The sequence below is a fragment of the Podarcis filfolensis genome, assembly GCF_964270895.1.
Source record: "Podarcis filfolensis genome assembly, chromosome: Z".
Taxonomy (NCBI): Eukaryota; Metazoa; Chordata; class Lepidosauria; order Squamata; family Lacertidae; genus Podarcis; species Podarcis filfolensis.
Window position 1 is genome coordinate 32,644,511 of NC_139617.1, and position 23,439 is coordinate 32,667,949.

General features: G+C 41.3%; 1 protein-coding gene across 3 annotated transcripts in view; it reads right to left on the bottom strand.

The window, feature by feature from the left end:
- Positions 1-23,439, bottom strand: part of COL5A1 (collagen type V alpha 1 chain) — a 193,537-nt gene that overhangs the window by 33,135 nt on the left and 136,963 nt on the right. For all 3 annotated transcript variants that reach the window (XM_083596243.1, XM_083596244.1, XM_083596245.1), the window contains exons 33-44: positions 21,201-21,245; positions 21,035-21,088; positions 20,869-20,913; positions 20,096-20,149; positions 19,868-19,921; positions 11,635-11,688; positions 9,783-9,890; positions 9,266-9,355; positions 8,622-8,675; positions 7,411-7,518; positions 4,642-4,749; positions 3,987-4,040 (exon numbers count right to left, since the gene is read on the bottom strand). In XM_083596243.1, the coding sequence (XP_083452369.1) occupies positions 3,987-4,040; positions 4,642-4,749; positions 7,411-7,518; positions 8,622-8,675; positions 9,266-9,355; positions 9,783-9,890; positions 11,635-11,688; positions 19,868-19,921; positions 20,096-20,149; positions 20,869-20,913; positions 21,035-21,088; positions 21,201-21,245 (828 nt within the window). The remainder of the gene's footprint in view (positions 1-3,986; positions 4,041-4,641; positions 4,750-7,410; positions 7,519-8,621; positions 8,676-9,265; positions 9,356-9,782; positions 9,891-11,634; positions 11,689-19,867; positions 19,922-20,095; positions 20,150-20,868; positions 20,914-21,034; positions 21,089-21,200; positions 21,246-23,439) is intronic.

Consider the following 23,439-nt stretch of genomic DNA (forward strand, 5'->3'; position numbering starts at 1 on the left):
TATGCCTTTTTAAATTTTTTCCCCTTTTTATATGCTTTCTTTTTATTCTGTAAGCCTTTGTTTTTTGTAAAACCTCAATAAATATTCTATAAAAAAAAAATAAAACCAGGACTACTAGAATTAGTATCACTACCTTTGGGACTGGATAAACCAGAGAAAGAGCCACCACCGACAGAAGAAAAGCAACTACTTGGAGCAGTTGGAGGAAAAGCAAAATAATCACACCATGTCTCTGCAACTATTAAGTTGGAATATTCACGGTTTTAACTCCCCGGAGAAAAGGAGAAAGGTTTTCCACTTATTGAAAAAGGAACAATTGGACTTGATTTGCCTACAGGAAACCCATGTGATAAGGCTCCACAGGAAAGTACTGATTAATAAAAGATTGGGCCAAGAATTTATTTCTTCAGACAAAGTTAAAAAGAGAGGAGTAGTAATTTACGCAAAAAAAGAGCCTATCACCGAAATTTATTTTTAAAGATGATCAAGGAAGATTTGTGGCAATTGAAATACAAATTCAAGGAGAGAAATTCCTGATAGTAGGAGTTTATGAACCAAATGAGGGGAAATCTGAATTTTTTAAGAAATTGCATGAGACATTGTTGGACTACATGGAATATAACATTATTATGATGGGAGATATGAACGGAGTGGTGTCTACAAATATGGACAAGTCACAAAGACAGGTAATTACCAAAGACGGCAGACTAGCAAAATTAAGAGTGAAACCAAAGTCGCAAGAGATTCTGAGAGAAATAAAGTTGTATCAAGTACAATATATGAAAATGATAAATCAGGAAATAGAATGGAAAATCAAGCAGATGAGACAAAAGACATTTGAATCGGCTAATAAATGTGGGAAACTGCTGGTTTGGCAGATGAAAAAAAGACAAAAACTTAATACCATTACAAACTTGGAAGTGGATGGAAAGACTATTCAGAATCCAGTGGAGATTAGAAAGTGCTTCCAGAGATATTTTAAACAACTATATACACAAGGGCCATAGAAAGAGTCTGATATAGACCAGTTTTTAAGAACAAATGGATTACAAAAAAATTCTCAAGAAAATAAATTAATGCTGAATTATAAAATAACAGATCAGGAGGTGGAAGGTGCCATCCAAAATATGCAGTTGGGCAAATCTCCAGGGCCGGACGGTTTAACCTCAAAATACTATAGATCTCTGAAAGATTGGTTAATTCAACCACTAAAGGAGGTTTGTAATGAAATTTTAGAGGGGGAAAAAGCACCAGAGTCGTGGAAGGAAGCTTATATTACACTTATACCGAAAACTGAGTCCGAAAAAACACAACTTAAGAACTACCGCCCCATATCCCTACTTAATGTGGATTACAAAATTTTTGCATATATTTTGGCTAAAAGACTGAAAAAAGTACTAGTTGAGGAGATACACAAAGACCAAGCTGGCTTTCTCCCAGGTAGACACTTGTCTGACAACACAAGAAATATAATTAACATTTTAGAGAAGTTGCAAGTGAACATTAACACAAAAGCAGTTTTGATATTTGTTGATGCAGAGAAAGCCTTTGACAATATTTCTTGGAGTTTTATGAAGAAAAATCTTCAGGGGATGGGGGTTGGTCAAGGCTTTGAAAATGGTATAGGTGCAATTTATTCAGAACAAAAGGCTAAATTGATAGTTAACAACGTGGTGACAGAAGAATTTAAGATGGAGAAAGGGACACGACAAGGCTGCCCAATTTCTCCATTGCTTTTTATTTCGGTCCTGGTGGTTTTGCTAAACATGATTAGAAGGGACCATTTGATTAAAGGTATTCAGGTCAGAGCTAAACAGTACAAACTTAAAGCGTTTGCAGATGACTTAGTATTGACATTACAGGAGCCAGAATCTAGTACTAAAAGAGTATTAGAATTGATTCAGGAATTTGGTCAAGTAGCAAGATTTAAGTTGAACAAATTAAAGACTAAGGTTCTTGAGAAAAACTTAACACCGATTGAGAAAGAGCGGTTTCAGAAGGAGACGGGTTTAACACTGGTTAAGAAAGTAAAATATCTAGGGGTTAATATGACCGCTAAGAACCTAAATTTATTTAAAGACAACTATGAGAAATGTTGGTCAGAAGTGAAAAAAGATCTTGAAATATGGTCAAATCTGAAGCTTTCCTTGTTTGGTCGAATTGCTGTTATAAAGATGAATGTATTGCCAAGAATGTTATTTTTATTTCAATCATTGCAAATTTTGGACAAAATGGACTGTTTCAAGAAGTGGCAGAGAGATATTTCTAGATTTGTCTGGCAGGGCAAGAAGTCCAGAATAAAATTTAAAATACTAACTGATGCAAAGGATAGAGGTGGATTTGCCCTGCCAGACCTTAAACTTTATTATGAATCAGCAGCATTTTGCTGGTTGAAAGAATGGCTGCTTCTTGAGAACACAGACATTTTGGATTTAGAAGGTTTTAATAATGTTTTTGGGTGGCATGCATATTTGTGGTATGGCAAGGTTAAAGCACACAAAGCATTTAAAAACCATATTGTCAGAAGAGCACTGTTTAATGTCTGGACAAGATATAAAGACTTACTTGAAAATAAAACCCCAAGGTGGTTATCACCGATGGAAGCGAAGGCTCAGAAAAAACTCAATATGGAGGCCAAATGGCCAAAATATTGGGAGATTTTGGAACAGGAGGGTGACAAACTGAAACTGCAGAGTTTTGAGAAACTAAAAGATAAAATGCGAGATTGGCTTCACTATTATCAAATAAGGGAGGCTTATAACTTGGACAAAAAAATTGGCTTCCAGGTGGAAAAATCAAAATTGGAAACAGAATTGTTAGATCCCAAAACTAAGACATTATCAAGAATGTATAACTTGCTGTTGAAATGGAATACTCAGGATGAAACGGTTAAACCTGCTATGATAAAATGGGCACAAGATGTTGGATATAACATAATGTTTGCTGACTGGGAACAGTTGTGGACCACAGGTATGAAATTCACGGCATGTAATGCCTTAAGAGAGAATATTATGAAAATGATATACAGGTGGTACATGACACCAGTCAAGCTTGCAAAAATATACCATTTGCCCGATAACAAGTGTGGGAAATGTAAAGAAAATGAAGGTACATTCTTTCACCTTTGGACGTGCCCAAAGATTAAGGCTTTCTGGGAAATGATCTATAATGAAATGAAAAAGGTATTTAAATATACCTTCCTGAAGAAACCAGAGGTCTTTCTCCTGGGCATGGTCGGCCAATTGGTGCCAAAGAAGGACAGAACTTTCTTTATGTATGCAACAACAGCAGCAAGAATACTTATCGCGAAGTATTGGAAGACACAAGATTTACCCACCTTGGAAGAATGGCAGATGAAAGTGATAGACTATATGGAATTGGCGGAAATGATTGGCAGAATCTGAGACCAGGGAGAGGAGTTGGTGGAAGAAGATTGGAAGAAATTTAAAGACTATTTGCAGAAACATTGCAAAATTAATGAATGTTAAAATGATGTAGGATTGAAATGAGATGGCTTTAGTAACAAAGTTAAAAGAATATGTAAAAAAGGATTGATAATTAGATGAAAATATGAAGTTTAATATGTTAAGATATAGAGTTAAGATAAAAACAAAGAGGATAAGGATTTGCTGAATTAACTATGTAAACTGGAATACAAAAAAGGGAGGCGTGAGGAGGTCAAGGAAACAAGCAAATGAGCTTAAAGATAAGAAAAAAATGGATTTGTTTTTAACCTTTTCTACTTATTTCTTTTTTTGTATTTTGTATTTTCTTCTTTTTTATGTATTTTTGTATTTTTTGTATTTTCTTCTTTTTTTCTTGTTTTCTTTTTATTCTGTTAATTCTTGCTTTTTGTAAAATCCTAATAAATATCTTATTAAAAAAAAAAGTTGTCTTGTGGTTTGATTCCCACAGGGAACAGAAAATAATACCTTCTTACATCGTCACTTGCAACAACCCACCTCAAGAGGAAAACCACACCTTACCTGTTCCCCTTTGTCACCTTTACTTCCTTTCTGTCCTGGTTCACCAATTTCACCCTATTCAACAAGGGGAGAACACAAACAGCATTATATTTTGTTAGAGCAATCAATAAAGTTTGGTTTCAGGATTAATGATATTGAGCATTGCTCTGGTCAGCAATCGATAAGGGGTGCGTGTGTGAGGGTGGCATTAGCTTGGTTCATATCCTGCACTAGTTGTGCAAAAACACTCTATCATGTATAACCACAGCTTGCCACATGCTAAGAAAGCTGATTTTAAAAGGGCAAACTGATTATAGTAACTTGTTGAAACCTTTTTGCAACTTTTGTTAATTTCCCAGTATATTTGCTTGTTGTGTGTCAGCCACTGACTAAATCTTTTGCACTTAGAGTACCCAAGGTGACTCTCCAGACATGCACATCAGAAAACAAAGGGATACCCTGGTGTATGTTTCAAACGAATATCTTGAGGGCTCATTTCCACAACAATGTAGAGCAATCCCTTTGCAGGTTAAACAAAACCTAGTGAGAACATTAGCAAGGAGAGGAGGATATCCTTCACTGGATACATGCTAGATTGATAATTGATTAGTGGCAGGTTTTCCTAACCTGATTATTTGGGGGGCGGCAGAGGGTGGTATTGGGAAATGTCTCCTACCTTGTCTCCATCTTCCCCTGGTGGTCCAACAGGCCCTGCTGGGCCAGGTAGCCCAACTGGACCTTGGATACCATCACGACCAGCTGGTCCTTGAGGGCCTTTTTCACCCTATGAAAGGTTAGAGGGGGAGGAGAAATCAAAATCCCAGATCAAATTCCTCTCCACTATATTGACACATGTAACTTGCTCATTTTAAAACAAGCCTAACTCCGATCCTTGCTCTGAGGAATAAAAAATAAAGTAAGATGATGATGATGATACTCCACCCATCTGGCTGGGTTGCTTCCAACACGCATATAAACATAACAAAACATCAAAAATTAATAACTCTCTAGTTGTCTCTACCTCAAGAAGGTGAGGAGGAGATCTATATCAGAGAGTAAGTAATGAGCTCAGGCAGGATGGATCTCCCCTCCCATCAATGTGCAACTAAAGCTCCCCCCCCCTTTTTAAAAATATATATATATACCATATATTAAGAAAGCACATATATCAGCAGCTTTATACAGAGTGAGACCCACTGGTCCATCTCTCAGTATTGTCTACCCTGACGGGCAGCACCTCTCCAGGATTTCAGGCACAGTATATTCACAGCTGCACCTGGAGTTGCCACCAGGAACTGAACCTGCATGTAATGTGATGCGAAGTACCACTGACCCAAGACGCTGAATAACAATACAGGAAGGTGCCTTACGTTGAGTCAAAAATCAGGGATGGGGAAACCTTTGGCTCTCCAGTTGTTGTTTGACTCCAACTCCCAGCAGCCCTTGCTGCCAGAATGAACAGGGATGATGCGAGTTAATGTACAGCAACATCTGGAGGGCCAAATGTGCTGCATTCCTATTCCACAATGTCTTATCGGATTATATCCATGGTTTCAGGCAAGGAGCGTTTTCCCTAGCCCTGCCTGGAGAAACCAGTGGGGATCGAACATGGCGCCTTCTGCATGCAAGGCAGATTCTCTGCCACTGAGCCATGGCCCTTCCCTAAACACAAAGTAAGGTTTTAGTCCTTATAGTTCTCAAGAAAAGGCTGAATTAATTTGGAATATAGGAAGCTGCCTTACTCAGACTGCTGGTCCGTCTGGCTCAGGATTGTCTACACTGACTGACCACAGGCAGTCTTCAGGGTTCCAGGCAGGGGGTGTTCCCAGCCTTACAAGTGGGGATTGAAAGTGGGACCTTCTGCGTGCAAAGCAGATGTTCTGCCACTGGGCTGAAGCCTTCCGCAGTGGAAATATTCTGCCGTACATCCTAGCCGAGGTGCTATATTTCAGTGGGCAGACTTTTAGCTTCAAATGTCACTGATGCTTCGAATTGACTGGAGAAGAAATACTGCAAACTTTGAAATTAGCTTAGCTTCTTCAGTTGTCATTTCTGCATTGCATAGGGTTGGACTAGATTGCCCTTTGGGTCTTTTCCAACTCTAGACTTCTATGGCTTTATCATTCTTATGAGTAGCTGTTTCAAAGCATTTCCTTTACTTGAAGGCCTAGATTTAGAGTGTGAGCGGAGAGAGGTAGTTGCCCTGCACTCCCTCCCCCTGCCTGCAACAGGATGAATGTTTGATGTTTCTCTCCTTTCCAAGAGCATCACTTCATCCTCTCCCTTGAATTCCAGGCGCTCTCTGCAGTAACCAATCTGGCATCAGATAAACTACCCATTTCAGCTCTCTGAAAACATTATATATATAAACGCTATGGTGCAGACGTCTGCGACACAGCTCGGAAGGGGAGATTAGTGCCTCAGGCCTGGCTGCCATCTTTCAAAAACTCTATGCCAACACTCAGTTCGAGGTGGCGGGCAGGCAGGGGGGAAAAGGCCTTACTGAGGCTGTGTTTTCCACGCCTCTGAAAGTCACAAGCTGTGTGTGGTGGGAAAGAAGAGAGAGAGATCATCATGGCCCAGAGTGGAGTGGAAAGGAAAGCAAGAATAATAATGATATTCTCCTGTAAGAAGGGTCATCAACCATCAACATCAACACCTACCCACCCATTCTGCCCAGTGGTACATCCCCAGTGACTGGGAGCCAGGAGATACACTGCTACTGAACATGGAAGCTCTCTATTGAATTATCATACCTTTAAAACACACACACACACACACACACACACACAGGCTTCTCCCCCACGCATCTCACCACATTACGCGTTTAGATGGTTGATCCAAGTTTTAATCTTGCTTAGCCTATTTTGATTTTAACTTTTTGAAAGCCTTAAACTGTTGTTCATCTTTTCTTATTGTTTTGTCTTTTTTTGTAACCTCATTTTGAGGCTGTTGTCTTTTTAGGATCAATCAGTGTATAAATGATATGAAAATAAATAAATAAATAACCCAATGTTACAGGCTATTTTGCTGAATTCTGCTGAGATTGCATGTGCTGTAGCCTATTATTTGCGAGCTCAATGGGCCCTGTCCCATTTCTCTTTAATGTTCAATGTTTTACTATTTTTTGTATATGCTGGTACAAATAATAAAATCATTATTATTACTCAGAGTAGACCCATTGAAATGAATGCACACAACTCACTCAGGTCTGCTCATTCTCATTGGCCTACACCAAGCAGAACTTAGGGCATGACCCTTTCAACTCAGAGTTACATCCCTACAAAAAGTATTGCCATTCTAAACAATTTAGCTTTGATTCCTGCATTGCAGGGAGTTCATTCCAAGTCTAAAATTCTATTATTCTAACTAACCACTTGCATCACTTGCAGGATCAGACCACCCCAGCCCCATCCACTGACCGTGATCCGAATGTAAGACTTACCGGGGTCCCTTTCTCGCCAGCAGGGCCCGGTGGCCCTTGTGGTCCAGGCCGCCCTGGCAGACCGATGGGGCCGGCTGAGCCAGCAGGACCTCGCTCACCAGGAGAGCCCTGGATGAAAGGATGGAGAGAGGGTTGGTGGACATTCAACAACGAGACAAAGGCTGCTATGAAACCATCAAAAATAATGTGAGTGTGAACAGCATTTGCTAACTTCAGGTTCAGTGATCTCTTTCAGGCTGCTTGCAGACCTGGAGCCCTCTTTAGTGAGGGGATGGAGACCTCCTGTGGGATGGAGACCTCCTGTGGGATGGAGACCTCCTGTGGCTTCCAGCAACCGGTACTCAGAAGCATTACTGCATCCAACAGTGGAGGTAGAACATAAGAAGATCTCTTCTGGATCAAGCCAGTGACCATTTAGTCCAGTTCCCTGTTCTCACAGTGGCCAACCAGACGTCAGTAAGAATCCTTAGCAAAAGAGCACTCTCTTGTTTCCTGTAGTTTCCAGCAACTGGTATTCAAAGTATTACTGCCTCTGACTGTGTAAACAGAGCATTGCAGGTTCAAACTCTGTATGAGACAGTTGCATATTCCTGCACTGCAGGGGGTTGGACTAGAATGATCCTCAGGGACCCTTCTAATTCTACAATTCTATGCTTTTATGCTTCTAACAACTACTGGTTCTCAAAATAGAAAAATTAACATCCATAAACAATGTATAACGGCTTTTTAAACATCATACTGATGTTTCCATTACATTGAGATCAATGTCAGTTGTTACCTACATGATGTAAAAAGTTACCTAACTTACATTAAGTAGTGGACAGTGAGACTAATAACATAGTATTGGGAAGAAACTGAACTGCAGCAGCATGTAAACAGCAGTGATTGTGACAAATGCAGATCAAAACCAAAATCACAGCCTCGTTACACCCTCTACATAAGGGCTACTCTTCCAGCTTCCTAATGGGTCAACATACTGCTGGCTCTCAAACAAGCATAGAACCCCACTTTATGTAGAATTAATACAGGAAATCCAGTCCTACCAAAGAACCCAGGGCCAGACACCAGATGCCACAGTTTAGGTGCAGCAATTTGCTTTGATTAGAAGATAAGCAAACAAAGAACTGAACAGTCTGCAGCGTTTCTAAGGTGGAAGAATTTGGCTGTTGGCAAATGTGAAGATTCAAGGCAATTCTAAGTTTTGTACTTACTGCTGGGCCTGGGGGTCCAGGAGGTCCTTCATTGCCCTTCAATCCCACAGGTCCCTGCAAGCAAGAAGATGGGAGAGAAAGAGGAGAAAGGTCACCCAAATGAAAAATTAGCAGATGACCAATCAGGCTTTTGTTAGGGGAAGTCAACTGTGTACCAGTGCTTTTTTTAAAACCATTTAAGAGAGAAATATGCAGGCACCCTCAAGAAATATTTAAATGATGTTTTTGGCTATCTGACCTCAGCCTTTGATATAACCAACAAAGCTATGCTCTGGCTCAAATTATGGAAGCTAGGGATGGATAGTCGACTGGTGACCATAATTAATAACCTGTGCACTGGAAATACAATGTAAGTTAGAGCAGACAGACAATGTCAGCTGTCAGCTGTACAGTCAACAAATGTGTAAGGCTTGCTGGCCCCTTTTTTGGTTATCATATATGTGAATGATATCATTGTCCACTCATCCAATAAAGCTACCCTTCCAGCATTCCCAGGCTCACAGAAAAGGAACATATTGAGGTACACCAATTATATGGTTCTGTCATCTCAGACTCAAACTGGTATGCAGAAACTATTAAAATTCTTTGGGGGAAATTAGCAGAAGGCACACCGTGATGCTTCCAACGTAAGTCCTGTTACTTACGATTGGACCAGGAAGACCCCTATCTCCTGGGAATCCTCTCAGACCAGATGGACCATCTTTTCCAGGAAGGCCAGCAGGACCCGGGTCACCCTGCAAGAAAAGGTTCAAGGTTCAGAATTGGAAGGAGAAACTCATTGCTTATTTGCACAGTTGGATTTTTTAAAAAACAAAAGTTTTGTTGTTAACATTCTGTTTATAATGTGAGGATTCAAATGTTAAGAACAGAAATTAGTAAAATAAAAATAATAAACAAAATGTATTTTAAAAAAACAACAAATCAAGAGGCATTTTTAAAAAAGCAATTCCTATTCCTTGGGCCATTTTTTAAAAAGTTTCTTGTTTTAACAGAGAGAGAGAAATCAAATTGATGAGGGACATCATTAAGTTCTCCCTTATGGTCAATACAGACCAATCCTACCTGGGGAGGGGCTATAGCTCAGGGGTAGGTAGAGCATCTGTTTTGCATGTAGAAGGTCTCGCTCAGGTTCAGTCCTTGATTGCATCAAAACAGACTCACCTTTGTTCCTTCCTTTCCAGCTAACCCAGGAAGTCCTTGTTCACCTGGAGGTCCAGGGGGCCCTGGATGGCCACGCTCACCCATTGGACCAGTTTCCCCAGTAGGACCCTACGAAGAAAGCATAGAGAGTAATTAAATGCACAGAAGGAGACACTTCTTTTCCATATGACACTGAAAGCAAGAACAACACATGCAAAAATACCGGAACAGGAGAGAGGGAGCTTGATCTGAGAGGTATATCAAGCTCTGTGGTTTAGCAAGAATAAGTAAGTCCCAAGTGCTGCAACCTTTTCACATCTATAAAAGTCTGTGCATATTTGTATATTCTGCCTAAGGACTGGGACTGTTTTAAATAGTTATGCAATCTGCAACTGAATGAATGAATTCATCTATGTACATCTTGGTGGTCCTGACCTTTCTGCTCCCTTAGCCACTCTCAGACCAGTGGAGAGGGAGCAACAGCACTGAAAGGGCATATCCACTTTTCCATTTGTCCCAAGTTTTCTACTGCTTGTTGCAGTGCAGATTAGTACTGCCACAAGTTTTGTCTGGGATTCTGGGTCCTCATCCCACACCTTCCTCCACAACTATTCAATGAGGCACCCATAGAAGCTCACAATATCCTGTCCATCACTGTTCCACTTTTCTTCCTTCTTAACCACCCCTTTCTCTGCCCCCTTGTGCCACAGCACTGCAGTGCATGCCCTGTTTTCCTACTGCTCTTTTTCAGAGGTTCTTGAAGTCCATTTTGTTCCTGTGCACATGTTCACAAGCACACAATTAATAATAATAATAATAATAATTTTAAAAAATATTGCCACTTCTGTGGAACCCAAGGGGAAGTCCAACAAGAGCAAGTTAAAAATAGACTGTAATTTGATTAATATTAAAGGAAGACCACTCACATAGCCCATAATGTAAATATTTAAGGTGTCAACAGCACAGGGTGCTGACCGCTGCTGCAGCCAAGGAATGGGGGGCTACGTGGATGGTTGACATTCCCCTGTTATTCCCCATTTTTGCATTGTGGTCACACATCTGATACTACTGGCACTGGAAAGGGAAGCTGCTTTTGCTCTCACACACGTACACATATATGTGCAATGCCCACATGAGCGCAAAAGGGGAACCCTTTTGTTAAAAAAATAGTGTAGGGCAGAGAACTAGAAGTGCACATCAAGAGGCTCTTGAGACAACTGGAAATTTTTACACAAGGCATAGGCGGAGACAGAAGGGGGGAGGTGAAAGAGGAACACCTACACAATGTATCACAAGGGAAAGTGTGTGTTTTTCCATTCAGGAGCCCCCCAAAAAGGAATGGATCAGAAGAAGAACCAATTTCTAATTGGGTTTTAATGGGTATTTCGTTTGTTCTGTAAAAAAACATTTTTGTAAAAAAACAAAAACGTTTTCGCATTTCTGCATTGGGCTTAGAAATGATAAGCTTTCAGATCAGTGCTACTGACCCGATGCAAATTATAAGAAAGCATGAGACAAATGGGAGTGTGGGCAGACCCCTAAGTGTCCCAATCCTGCATCTCCTCACAAAGGAAAAGCAAACATCGCAAAACTTCTCATTGACTCCATTAACAATGCCTTGGCAACGATGCTGTTTCCAAAGATTACACTAATTACGTTTTAGCATATCCAAACAATAATTACCAGGCAGTCGACTTTTACACCCCAGAAAGCAGAAACAAACATGGGCTTACAGAATTAACACTGCCATTAATCCGACAGGGTCTACTAATTGCTAGATAATTGGATAGTTGGCAGCTCTCCCTGTAAGGTTGGGAGAAGGAAATTGGCAAGAGAATGGGGTGTTTCGGCTGGGTGGGCAGGGGGTGCTTACCTGAGGACCGACAACTCCAGGAGGCCCAGGGGGACCTGTCTTGCCTTGGAAACCCTGTTTGAAAAAAGTAAATAAGAAATTACTGTTTTAAAAGAGCAGTGGATAGCTAAATAAATTGCTAATCTTTTATCATGCAAGATAATGATCCAGCTGACATTGATTGGCTTATTTTCTCCAAATAAGTTTTCTTATCGTCTTAGAAAGAGGGAGAAATCCCAAAGGACTTGATACATATTATCATTTATGCTTGGAGTGTATGTTGGTGCAAGATTCTTGGAATTTAATTTTGACAGAAATGATAGGTATTACTAAAGAAACTATTGTTTGTTGTCCAAAATTAATCTTAGTGAGGAGACTTCCGGAGGCGGCGCGACCGGTAATGGCTGCCTTCTCCGAGTAAGGAGAAGGGAGCTCCGCTGTAAACGGGTCGTCCGCTACGGCGAAGCGGAGACCCATTCAGGAAAACCACAGGTGGCAGAAGCCTGTGGTCTCGGGACCCGGCGGGCGCCAGAAGCAGCCCCCAAAACGTTGAAGGGACCCCGTAAGGGGCTCCGGATCGCGGAGGGGGTAGCGGCGCTGTGGGTCGTTGCGCAAACAGCGAAGTGAAGCCGCGTTGCTGTTGCCGGTCAGCGCTGTCCTTTCTTCCTGCAACTTTTCTGAACTTTGGAAACTACAACCCGTGAGTAAATTTGGACATTGAAAACTTTCTGAAACTTTTGTCAACTTTCTGAAACTTTTTGAGAACTTTATGAAACTTTTAAAACTTTTTTAAAAAGTTGAAATCTGGCTGAAAACGGAGTGAGGATAAGCAGGAAGCCCATCTCCCGCTATACTGAACTTTAAGCAAAGAGCAGGAGGAGTGGAGACAAAAAGTTATGCGTTAACTAAATGCTGGCACCCTGTTAAAGCAGTTTTCTGAGTGAAAGACTTTGAGCTATTGACTTTTGCTGGTCATATTCGGGGTGCATTGATATCCTTCTTCTGTGGCACCAGTGGATTATAAAATAAATAAGAATCTCTGGTGCTGGAGCTGCCTGGATGAGCACCAGTTTGCAACTTTGGATACATTGAATTCAGGTTTTGAAACATTCTGAGTTGGAACTGGATACTTTGAAACTGTTGCAGTCAAGGCACTGTAAGAAACACTGTTTTGTTTTAAGTTTTACTCTGCTAAAAATAATACATTGTGGAGGCGATAGACATGGATTTAAATTTATAAGTTTAACTTGGATTTGATCTTTTCCCTGAAGACGTATTAAGCTCCCTCTAGAGGATTTTGGACTTACAGCAGTGACTTTGTTTTACTTTCCCTTTCCCGGCCTCTGTTTGACTATTGTATCTGGGACTCTGCTTTCTCATGGGAACAACTTGGATTGACCTTGGATTACAGATAACTTTGGAATGAGTGGCGCAAGGAGAAGAGGAAGGACTAAACAAACAACTCTAACTTTATCTGCAGCCTCACAGCGTAGATCTTCTGTGCCGGCCTTGCCTTCCACTTTGCCTCCAGACATAGAGGCGGCCTCCCTAATACAGGCAGGGGAGGGTGAGACAGAGGAGCTGCACCTGGGAGATATGGCTTCAGGGACAAGTAGCTCTGTCTTGGAGAAAATTTTGGAGAAACTGGAGGCTCTGGACAAGAAGGCTGATTTGCATACAGCTAAAATTGAACAGAACACAGAAAGCTTGAATAAGCTGACTGGACAAGTTGCACAGAATGCCCAGTCTATTGGAGAATTAAAGGAGGCTGTAGGTGAAAATCGTAAACTGGCTGAAGATACTAGTCAAAGATTGGAAGAACTTGAGAAAGAAGTAAGACCACTCAGCAAACAAGTTGGAGAACATCAGATTTACTTTTTGATGACAGAACTGCGAAACAGGGAGACCAACTTGAGGATACGGTCAATACCAGAGGTGGAAGAAGATAATTTTATTGAATTTCTAACTAAGGAATTTGCCAAGTTTTGGAAGTTAGAGGAAAAAGACTTTAAAATTGTATCTGCTTTCAGGCTTGGCAGAGTCAGAAGGACAGAGAAGCCCAGAGATTGTTTGATAACACTGAGATCAAAGGAGGAAAGGGACAAGATTTTGGGCCTGCACTACGAAAAGTCACTAGACATTTTGGGCAAGAGAATTGAAATCTACAAGGACATTCCTAAGCAGTTGCTGGACCTTAGATCTAACTACACGGAATTGGCAAGACTGTTGAGAAGCAACGCAATTATCTTCAGGTGGGAGTTTCCACAAGGATTATCCTTTACCTACAGAGGGAGAAAGATCAAAATCAAAACAGTGGAAGATAGAGACAAGTTTTTGGGAGCACACGGAGAAGACCTCCACAAAGGACTTGGATTGCCAGCGCCAGAACTTCCAGGGGAGCCCGCCCCCTCGGATCCTCAAGGACCGGAGAACAAGGTACCACCCCAGAAAGAATAACCAGACCTATCCAGGATGTCTCTGCAGCTTTTGAGCTGGAACATAAATGGCTGTAACAGTCCCGAAAAAAGGTCTAAAATTTTTCATATTTTAAAAAAGGAACAATTGGACATTATATGCTTACAAGAAACACATGTGATTAGGCTCCATAGAAAGGTGTTAATAAATAAAAGGCTTGGTCAAGAATTTATATCATCGGATACAGTTAAAAAGAGAGGTGTAGTGATCTATGCAAAAGAGAGCCTTTCACCAAAATTTCTTTTTAAAGATGAAAGTGGAAGAATCCTCGCAATAGAAGTACAGTATCAAGGAGAAAAAATTTTGATATTAGGAATTTATGCTCCAAATGAAGGAAAATCGGATTTTTATAAGAAGTTGCATGAGACCATGCTGGATTATCTGGATTACAACAACGTCATCATGATGGGGGACATGAACGGGGTCGTATCAACAAATATGGATAAGTCACAGAACCAGAACATTACTAAAGAGGGAAGACTACCTAAGACCTTTTTTGAAATGACTGACAATATGGACTGGGTTGACATCTGGAGAGTTAGAAACCCCCTGGGAAGAGAAGGAACATTCTTTTCTGAAGCTCAACTGACTTGGACACGAATCGACCAAATATGGATAACTAGAAGTCTGGCACCTAAGGTGAGGAAGGTGGAAATCTGCCCCAAAACATGCTCCGACCATAACGCCTTGAGAATGGATATGACATTGATCCCAATCGGCTCCTTTAGATGGAAGATGAATGATGGCCTGTTTAGAGACCAAAGAATTGTAAAGAAGGCCCAAAAAACCTTAAAGGACTATTTTGAGATTAATTTGAACACTACGGTGGAAAAAAGAACTATCTGGGATGCAAGTAAAGCTGTGATGAGAGGGTTCTTGATTCAACAGAATTCCTTAAAGAAAAGACTGCAAAATGAAAAGAAAGATAAAATTCTGGAAAGTATCAAAGAGTTGGAGAAGAAGTTAAGATCTAACCCGAAGTCCCAACCGATTCTGAGAGAAATTAAACTTTATCAGGCGCAATATTCCAAGCTGATAAATCAGGAAATAGAATGGAAGATTAAAATAATGAAACAAAAAACTTTTGAATCGGCAAATAAATGTGGGAAACTGCTAGCTTGGCAGTTGAAAAGGAGACAAAGATTAAATACAGTAACAAACTTAGAGGTTGAAGGAAGGAACATTCAGAACCCGGGAGAGATTAGAAAGTGCTTCCAGAGGTATTTTAAAAAGTTATATACTCAAGGGCCACAAGATGAAATAGAGATTACACAATTTTTGGAGAGAAATGGATTAGCAAAGCTGTCAGAAGAAAATAGAACAATTTTAAATGGCAAAATAACACGACAAGAGATTGAACAGGCCATCCTGAGTCTGAAACAGGGCAAATCACCAGGGCCAGATGGACTGACCTCTAACTACTATAAGACATTGAAGGATTATTTGATACAACCTTTGTTGGAGGTCAGTAATGAAATAATGGAGGGGAAGAAGGCGCCTGAATCGTGGAAAGAAGCATTTATCACATTGATTCCAAAGTCAGAAACTGAAAAGACACAACTCAAGAATTACCGTCCCATCTCCCTTTTAAATGTGGATTACAAAATATTTGCAGATGTTTTGGCACGAAGATTTAAGAAAGTTTTAAGTGAGATAATCCATAAAGACCAGGCAGGCTTTCTCCCGGGCAGACATATGTTTACTAACACAAGGAACATCATAGACATATTGGAACTTTTACAAACAAACATAAACACTAAAGCAGTTTTAATTTTTATAGACGCGGAGAAAGCCTTTGACAACATATCTTGGAAATTTATGAAGGGGAATTTAAAAGAAATGGGAGTGGGACGGGGGTTTGAGAACGGGATTGAGGCAATATATTCAGAACAAAAGGCTAAACTGATAGTTAACAATGTGGTTACAGAAGAGTTTAAAATTGAAAAAGGTACACGACAAGGCTGCCCGATTTCCCCATTACTGTTTATTTCGGTTCTGGAAGTGCTCCTGAATATGATTAGGGGGGACCGGTTGGTGGAAGGGATTCAGGTCGGAGCGAAACAATATAAACTTAAAGCTTTTGCAGATGACCTAGTTCTGACATTACAGGAGCCGGAGTCTAGTTTGAAAAGAGTACTACAACTGATTCAAAACTTTGGTCGAGTGGCAGGATTTAAGTTAAATAAGCAAAAAACTAAAGTTTTGGGGAAAAACGTGACAGATATTGAGTTGGAACAGCTTCAGAAAGAGACAGAACTAAATGTGGTTAAAAAAGTTAAATACCTAGGGGTAAACATAACAGCAAAAAATCTGAGTTTATTTAAAGATAATTATGAAAAATGTTGGTCAGAGATTAAGAGAGACTTGGATAGTTGGTCAAAACTAAAACTTTCTTTGTTAGGCCGAATAGCTGCCATCAAGATGAATGTATTGCCAAAAATGTTATTTTTGTTTCAGACACTGCAGATTGTAGACAAGACAGAGTGCTTCCGGAAGTGGCAGAAAGATATTTCTAAATTTGTCTGGCAGGGCAAAAAGCCCAGAATCAAATTTAAAATATTAACAGATGCGAAAGAAAGAGGGGGCTTTGCCCTGCCAGATTTAAAGTTGTATTATGAAGCTGCAGCTTTCTGCTGGTTAAAAGATTGGTTACTTCTTGAAGATACGGATGTCTTGGATTTGGAAGGTTTTAATAATGCGTTTGGATGGCATGCATATTTATGGTATGATAAAGCTAAGATAAATAAGGCCTTCAAGAACCATATTGTCAGAAAATCAGTTTTTAATGTCTGGACAAAATATAAAGACTTACTGGAGAATAAAACTCCGAGGTGGCTGTCACCCCTGGAGGCTAAGGCTCGGAAAAGAGCCAATATGGAGGCCAACTGGCCAAAATATTGGGAGATAATAGAAAAGGATGGTGACAACTGGAAATTGCAGAGTTTAGAAAAGATGAGAGACAAAGTGCGAGACTGGTTACACTATGCTCAGATTAAAGAAGTGTTTAAAAATGACAAAAAGCTAGGATTCCAAGTGGAAAAGTCAAAGTTAGAAACTGAACTGTTAGAACCTAAGACTAAGGTACTTTCAAGAATGTATAACTTGCTGCTGAAATGGAACACACATGACGAAATGGTAAAATCAACAATGATAAAATGGGCGCAGGATATTGGGTATAATATTATGTTTGAAGATTGGGAAAGGTTGTGGACCTCTGGGCTGAACTTCACTGCATGTAATGCGTTGAAGGAAAATGTGATGAAAATGATGTATAGATGGTACATGACCCCTGTTAAACTGGCTAAAATATACCATTCGTCTGATAGCAAATGTTGGAAATGTAAGGAAAATGAAGGAACATTTTTTCACCTCTGGTGGACCTGCCCTAGAGTGAAGGCCTTTTGGGAGAAGATATATAATGAATTAAAAAAGGTGTTTAAATACACCTTCACTAAGAAATCAGAGGCCTTTCTCCTGGGTATTGTCGGCCAGAGTGTGTTAAAAAAGGACAGAACATTCTTTTTGTACGCAACAACAGCAGCAAGAATATTAATTGCCAAGAATTGGAAAACTCAGGAGCTACCCACTGTGGAAGAATGGCAGATGCAACTGATGGACTATATGCAATTAGCCGAGATGACCGGCAGAATTCGAGACCAGGGAGAAGAAAGGATGGAAGAAGACTGGAGGAAATTTAAGATTTATTTACAAAAATATTGTAATTTGGCTGAGTGCTGAATTGGATGCCAGTGCAGACAATTGTCTACCATTAAAATTAGATTTAAGGCTGAATTATATGTCAAACCAAATTAAGATTATTAATTAAGATGAGTTAAATGATAATTTGTTTGAAATTAATTTAATAATGATGTAAGTGTATGCGGGAGGTGTGGGGGAGTCCCATGTAACAATTGAGAGATGTTAAATGGACAATGATAAGTGGTGCTTATCTAATATATGCTTTATTTGAAAACTTCAATAAATATATTATAAAAAAAAAACAAAATTAATCTTAGTGAATATTTTTGATGGTACCAATGTAGATATATTGTCAAAAGAACTGGTCTTATGTATGACAGTAGAATAAATTCACTCAGAAGGTGGTAGACTGCATTGGGGGTTTTAAAAGCAGAGATTGGATGGCCATCTGTCATGTATGATTTAGTTGAGATTCCTGCATTGCAAAGGGTTTGACCAGATGACTCTCAAGGTCCCTTCCAACTCTGCAATTCTATGATTCTATATTATTGGCAGTTCAAATAGTAATTGCAACTCAGTGGAAAACAGTGCAAAATCCGACACTGGACATGGTGCCACTTACTTTGGAATATAGCTAAAATAGATAAAATTATGCATAATTTTAAATTTCGACAAGGACCAGAACCTCCAGATACTTTAAATATGATTTGGCATTCCTTTATGACATAAACAATAGAGCCATCATTTTCAAGACAGCCCTTGTCACCAGCCTGGCAAATCTGGAACTAGACTTGATAATTAGATAATATTGATAGTTTTTACTTAAGAGTGGCCTTGCTATTTTAACCCATGTGCAAGTGGACTCATTCTAGCTGACTATTTTGTAGTTATGTTTGTCATATTTTGTTTTCATTTTCATCTGTTGCTATAACTGTTCTGTCTGTTTTACATACATTATAAAAAAAATAAATCCTGAAAGAGATAGCGATAGGGAAATGAAAGGCGACAGAAGGAGTATCTGAATATTTGCAGGCTATCAGATGGGAAAGCAGATTATATGAGGTTCAAAAGTTTGGTTGTTACTGAACCAAAACTTTCCACAGATTGGAAGGTGTATGAATCAAGTGCAATAGAACTGATGGTTTGCACCAAAACTCCCCCAAATCCAGCACAATTAGCTGGTAATGATGAGAGTTGGGGTGCAAAACATCAGAAGGGCACCAGATTTCAGCAGAGGAGGCTGGTTTAGGTTGTAAGACTCTGATGAATGAGCTCTAAGAAGAAAAAGGGATTTGTAAGAACATAAGAAGAGCCTGCTGGATCAGGCCAGTGGCCCATTTAGTTTTGCATCCTATTCACTTAGTGGCCTAACAGATGCCCTAATGGGAAGCCCACAAGCAGGACCTTAGCAGAAGAGTAAAGCCATAAACTCCTGTTCCCAAGGAGGCAGGAATTCTCAGTTGTCATTTAAAGAAGAATGGTGGCAACAGGCTACAACCCAACCAAAGGAATACTGATGATGGTGCTATGGCCCACATTCCCCCACTCATTTTATTGTCCCCTGAAATGCTGAAATGTCCCCTTTTTATTCCTTCTGAAAAGGGTGCACAATAGGTTGCCTGTTGTACTTACCACTGATTTTCAAATAATGTCTAGGGGGACCCTTAGATGTTTATCAGTGGCTCCTCACAATGAAACGATCAGAAATGGCAGACAAGGCCCCATAAAGATTTATTAAGTGCTATGGTTGGTGTTTCAATATATCTTGAGTGTCATGGTTCATCTTCCAAGAGATCTTGACCACAGTTAGCCTTCCAAGATACCTTGACTGCCATGGGCGGCCTTCCAAGATATATTGAATCCCATGGTTGGTCTTACAAGATATAATGAATGCCATGGTTGGCCTTCCAAGATATCCTGACTGCCACAGTTGGTCTTCCAACAGATATCCCCAGCAGAAAGTTGAATTCTTATTCTGCAGTGGAACATGCCCAAGAATCCTCTGCAAAGCATACAAATACACAGAACACAACCACACATCAAGTACCTATCAGAATGGGGAATATCTCTGTGTACTTACAGTTTCACCTCTCTGCCCAGGATGTCCTGGCAACCCGTCCTTTCCTGGTGGACCCTAGAGGAGGAAAGAAAATGCTAAGAGGACACAGCCAGCAATATTTTCTTCACATACAAGGTGTGATGAATCCGAGCCAGTGGGTTGTCTTGTAGGAGTTTTTAAAGCTCTGTTTTGGTTTACTGGGTGCATTGGTGGGTCAAGGGCAGATGCTTCTCTCCTTGTTGTACTTACTGGAGGGCCTTTGGGTCCAGGAAAGCCAGTAGGTCCTTGGGGCCCTGGAGGACCCTTAGAGACAAAAGAACACAAGAAAGTTAGTGTTGCCACCTGGTGATGCTAAAGCAATTGGCCTCTCACTTGGGGGTGGGCTCTAGAGCAAGGGGTGGGGCAGGTTTGGTAGAACCTCAAGATCCATCAGTCAGAGGCAGGTGCATAATTACAGCAGAGGTAGGCTCTTCTGTTGTTGTTGTTGTTACTACTACAACTTTCCTTCATGAGAACGTAAGAAAAGCCTGTTGGATCAGGCCCATGTCCCATCTAGTCTAGAATCCTGTCCTAAAGGGAAACTTGCAAGCACAATTCAAGGACAAGAGCCCTCTCCCCTCCTGAGGTTTCCAAAATGGATGTTTAGAAATGTTACTGTCTCCCTCCATGTAGGCAGAGCATAGCCATTGTGGCTATCAGAAATTGATAACCTCCTTCTCCTCTGTGAACTTGTTGAATTCTAGTTTAAAGCCATCTAGATTGGTGGCTATCACTGCCTACTGCGGAAGCAAGTTCCCCAATTTCACTATGTGCTGTGTGAAGGAGGACTTTCTTTCCTCTATCCTGAATCTTCCCACATTCAGCTTCACTGAACGCCCACAAGTTCCAGTGTCAGGAGAGGTGGGTGGGAAACCTCTCTCTATCCTCTCCCCCCTGCTGTGGCATAATTTTATGAACTTCTATCAAGTTGCCCCTTGTTTATCTCTCATCTAAGCTCCTGTCTCAGTCTGTTTTTTTCTTACCCTTTCGCCTGGAGGACCAGGGGGCCCATCACCGCCAGAGTTGCCCTTTTAATGAAGAAAAAATAAGGATATTAGAATGAGAGGGCTACCAAGGCCAAAAGGACATAAACATCAGTTTGAACACACAACATAGATCTGGGGGGAGGGTGTCTGGAATCCCAAATACCTTGGGTCCTGGTTTTCCGGTGATGCCTCTCTGACCACGTTCTCCTCTGGGACCCTTGAGATAAGGAAGGAAACTTGTTACGGTGTGACCTGTCTGATGATGCAGAAACTCGCCCAAAAGCCAATCCCAGAGAAGCCAAGAAGCAGGAAGGGACAGGGTGGCTTACCGTTGGGCCCCGCTGTCCTCTTGGTCCAGGTTTACCAGGAGTACCCTAGAACCAGAAAAAAGAGGTGACCTTAAATCACTTGGAACAGAGTCCCTTGGAAGGTGGTGGACTCTTCCTCATCGAAGGTGCTCAAGCAAAGGTTGGATGTCATGGCACTCTCAGGCATGGGATGTCCGGAGTGAGGAATTCACTCTTTATCATCAAAACTATACAGTTGTACCTCAGGTTACATACGCTTCAGGTTACATACGCTTCAGGTTACAGACTCCGCTAACACCGAAATATTACCTCAGGTTAAGAACTTTGCTTCAGGATAAGAACAGAAATTGTGCTCCGGTGGCGCGGCAGCAGCAGGAGGCCCCATTAGCTAAAGTGGTGCTTCAGGTTAAGAACATTTTCAGGTTAAGAACGGACCTCCGGAACGAATTAAGTACTTAACCTGAGGTACCACTGTACTTGCACGTTAGGAAAAGGCATACCCATCAGTCGTATGTCTCTCAGCTACTTCTAGGTATGCACCCAATGAGGCAGCTGCAGCAAAAGAGAGGCCCTACCCCTGACCTCAGCTTATGTGTTGGCCCCACCCAAGCTCTGCACAAGCAGACAAAGATTCTGCCTGTGTGTAACCTGTTTCTGCTCCTCCTGCTTCAATCCTTTTCTGGTTCCAAGAGACAGTGGAGTAGAAGAGATATGGACAGGTGGAGGAGGTATGGAAGCCCTTGACTTTACACTTGCCTGGCCAATCTCTCCCTCCTCCTGTACCTGTTCTTCACTCTCTAATCCTGCAGCTTCTCCCACCCCTGACTCTTGTCTCCTGGCTGTTATAGGCTCCCCCAGCCAAATTGACACCATCCTCTTCCCTGTCTGGATTGCAAATGTTTGCAATCTACTCTGAGCAACCAGAATGTTAATGAACATCCTGCTCCATCATATCAGTTCAGTCAAATGCTACCTAGGACAAAATGCAGACTTTCAATGGGTGAGAGGAGGGTGACCAAGATGATCCAGGGTCTGGAAACCAAGCTTTATGAGGAATGGTTGAGGGAGTTGGGTATGCTTAGCCTAAAAAAGAGGAGACTTAGAGGAGATATGATAGCCATCTTCAAATATCTAAAGGGCTGTCTAATGGAAGATGGATAAAGCTTGTTCTTGCCTGCTCCAGAGGGTAGGACCAAAACTAATGGATTCAAGTTACTAGAAAGGAGTTTCTAACTAAACATCAGCAATAACTTTTTGAAGGTAAGAGCTGTTTGACAGTGGAATGGACTCCCTCAGAAGGTGGTGGACTCTCCTTCATTTGGAGGTTTTTAAGAAGAGGTTGGCGCTGTGGGTAAAACCTCAGCGCCTAGGACTTGCCGATCGTCAGGTCGGCGGTTTGAATCCCCGTGGCGGGGTGCGCTCCCGTTGCTCGGTCCCAGCGCCTGCCAACCTAGCAGTTCGAAAGCACCCCCGAGTGCAAGTAGATAAATAGGGACCGCTTACTAGCGGGAAGGTAAAGGGCGTTTCCGTGTGCTGCGCTGGCTCGCCAGATGCAGCCTGTCACGCTGGCCACGTGACCCGGAAGTGTCTTCGGACAGCGCTGGCCCCCGGCCTCTTAAGCGAGATGGGCGCGCAACCCCAGACTGGCCCGTACGGGCAGGGGTACCTTTACCTTTACCTTTAAGAAGAGGTTGGATGGTCATCTGTCATGTCTTATATAGTTAAGATTCCTGCATTTCAGGAAATTCGACTAGATGACCCTCAGGGTTTCTTCCAACTTTGTAATTCTATGAGCTGGGCTGGGCTTCAGACAGTTGCAGTAGAGTGGTGCTTTCGCTGCTAGTTTTCCTCACTGCCTGGCATTTGAATTTGTCCCATGATTCAGCAAGGAGAGGGTGGCATTTCGTAAGACACGACTCAGTGGAATGAAAAGCTGCCAAAAGCCTTCCCTATAGCAGGCTAGGGGTGTGGGGTGGGGAAGTGATTTGTGGCTAACAATCAAGGGATGAAAATTGTGCACCAGAAAAATAAGAGCAGCCGGGCTGGGGGGAGGGAAATAGAAAGTACATGGCCCCCCTCCTGTCCTCAAGTTATGTAAACTAAATTTAGATGGCACAATATTAACATGTTGAAAAGCAATTTATACCTCCTGCATTCCGATCAAGCATGCCTGTTAGAAGCAATTTGAATTTAAATGAGAGCAAAAGGGAAATTTAATGCTGTCCATGCTCTCTCATTGTAACATGGGTGCTGTTGAAGA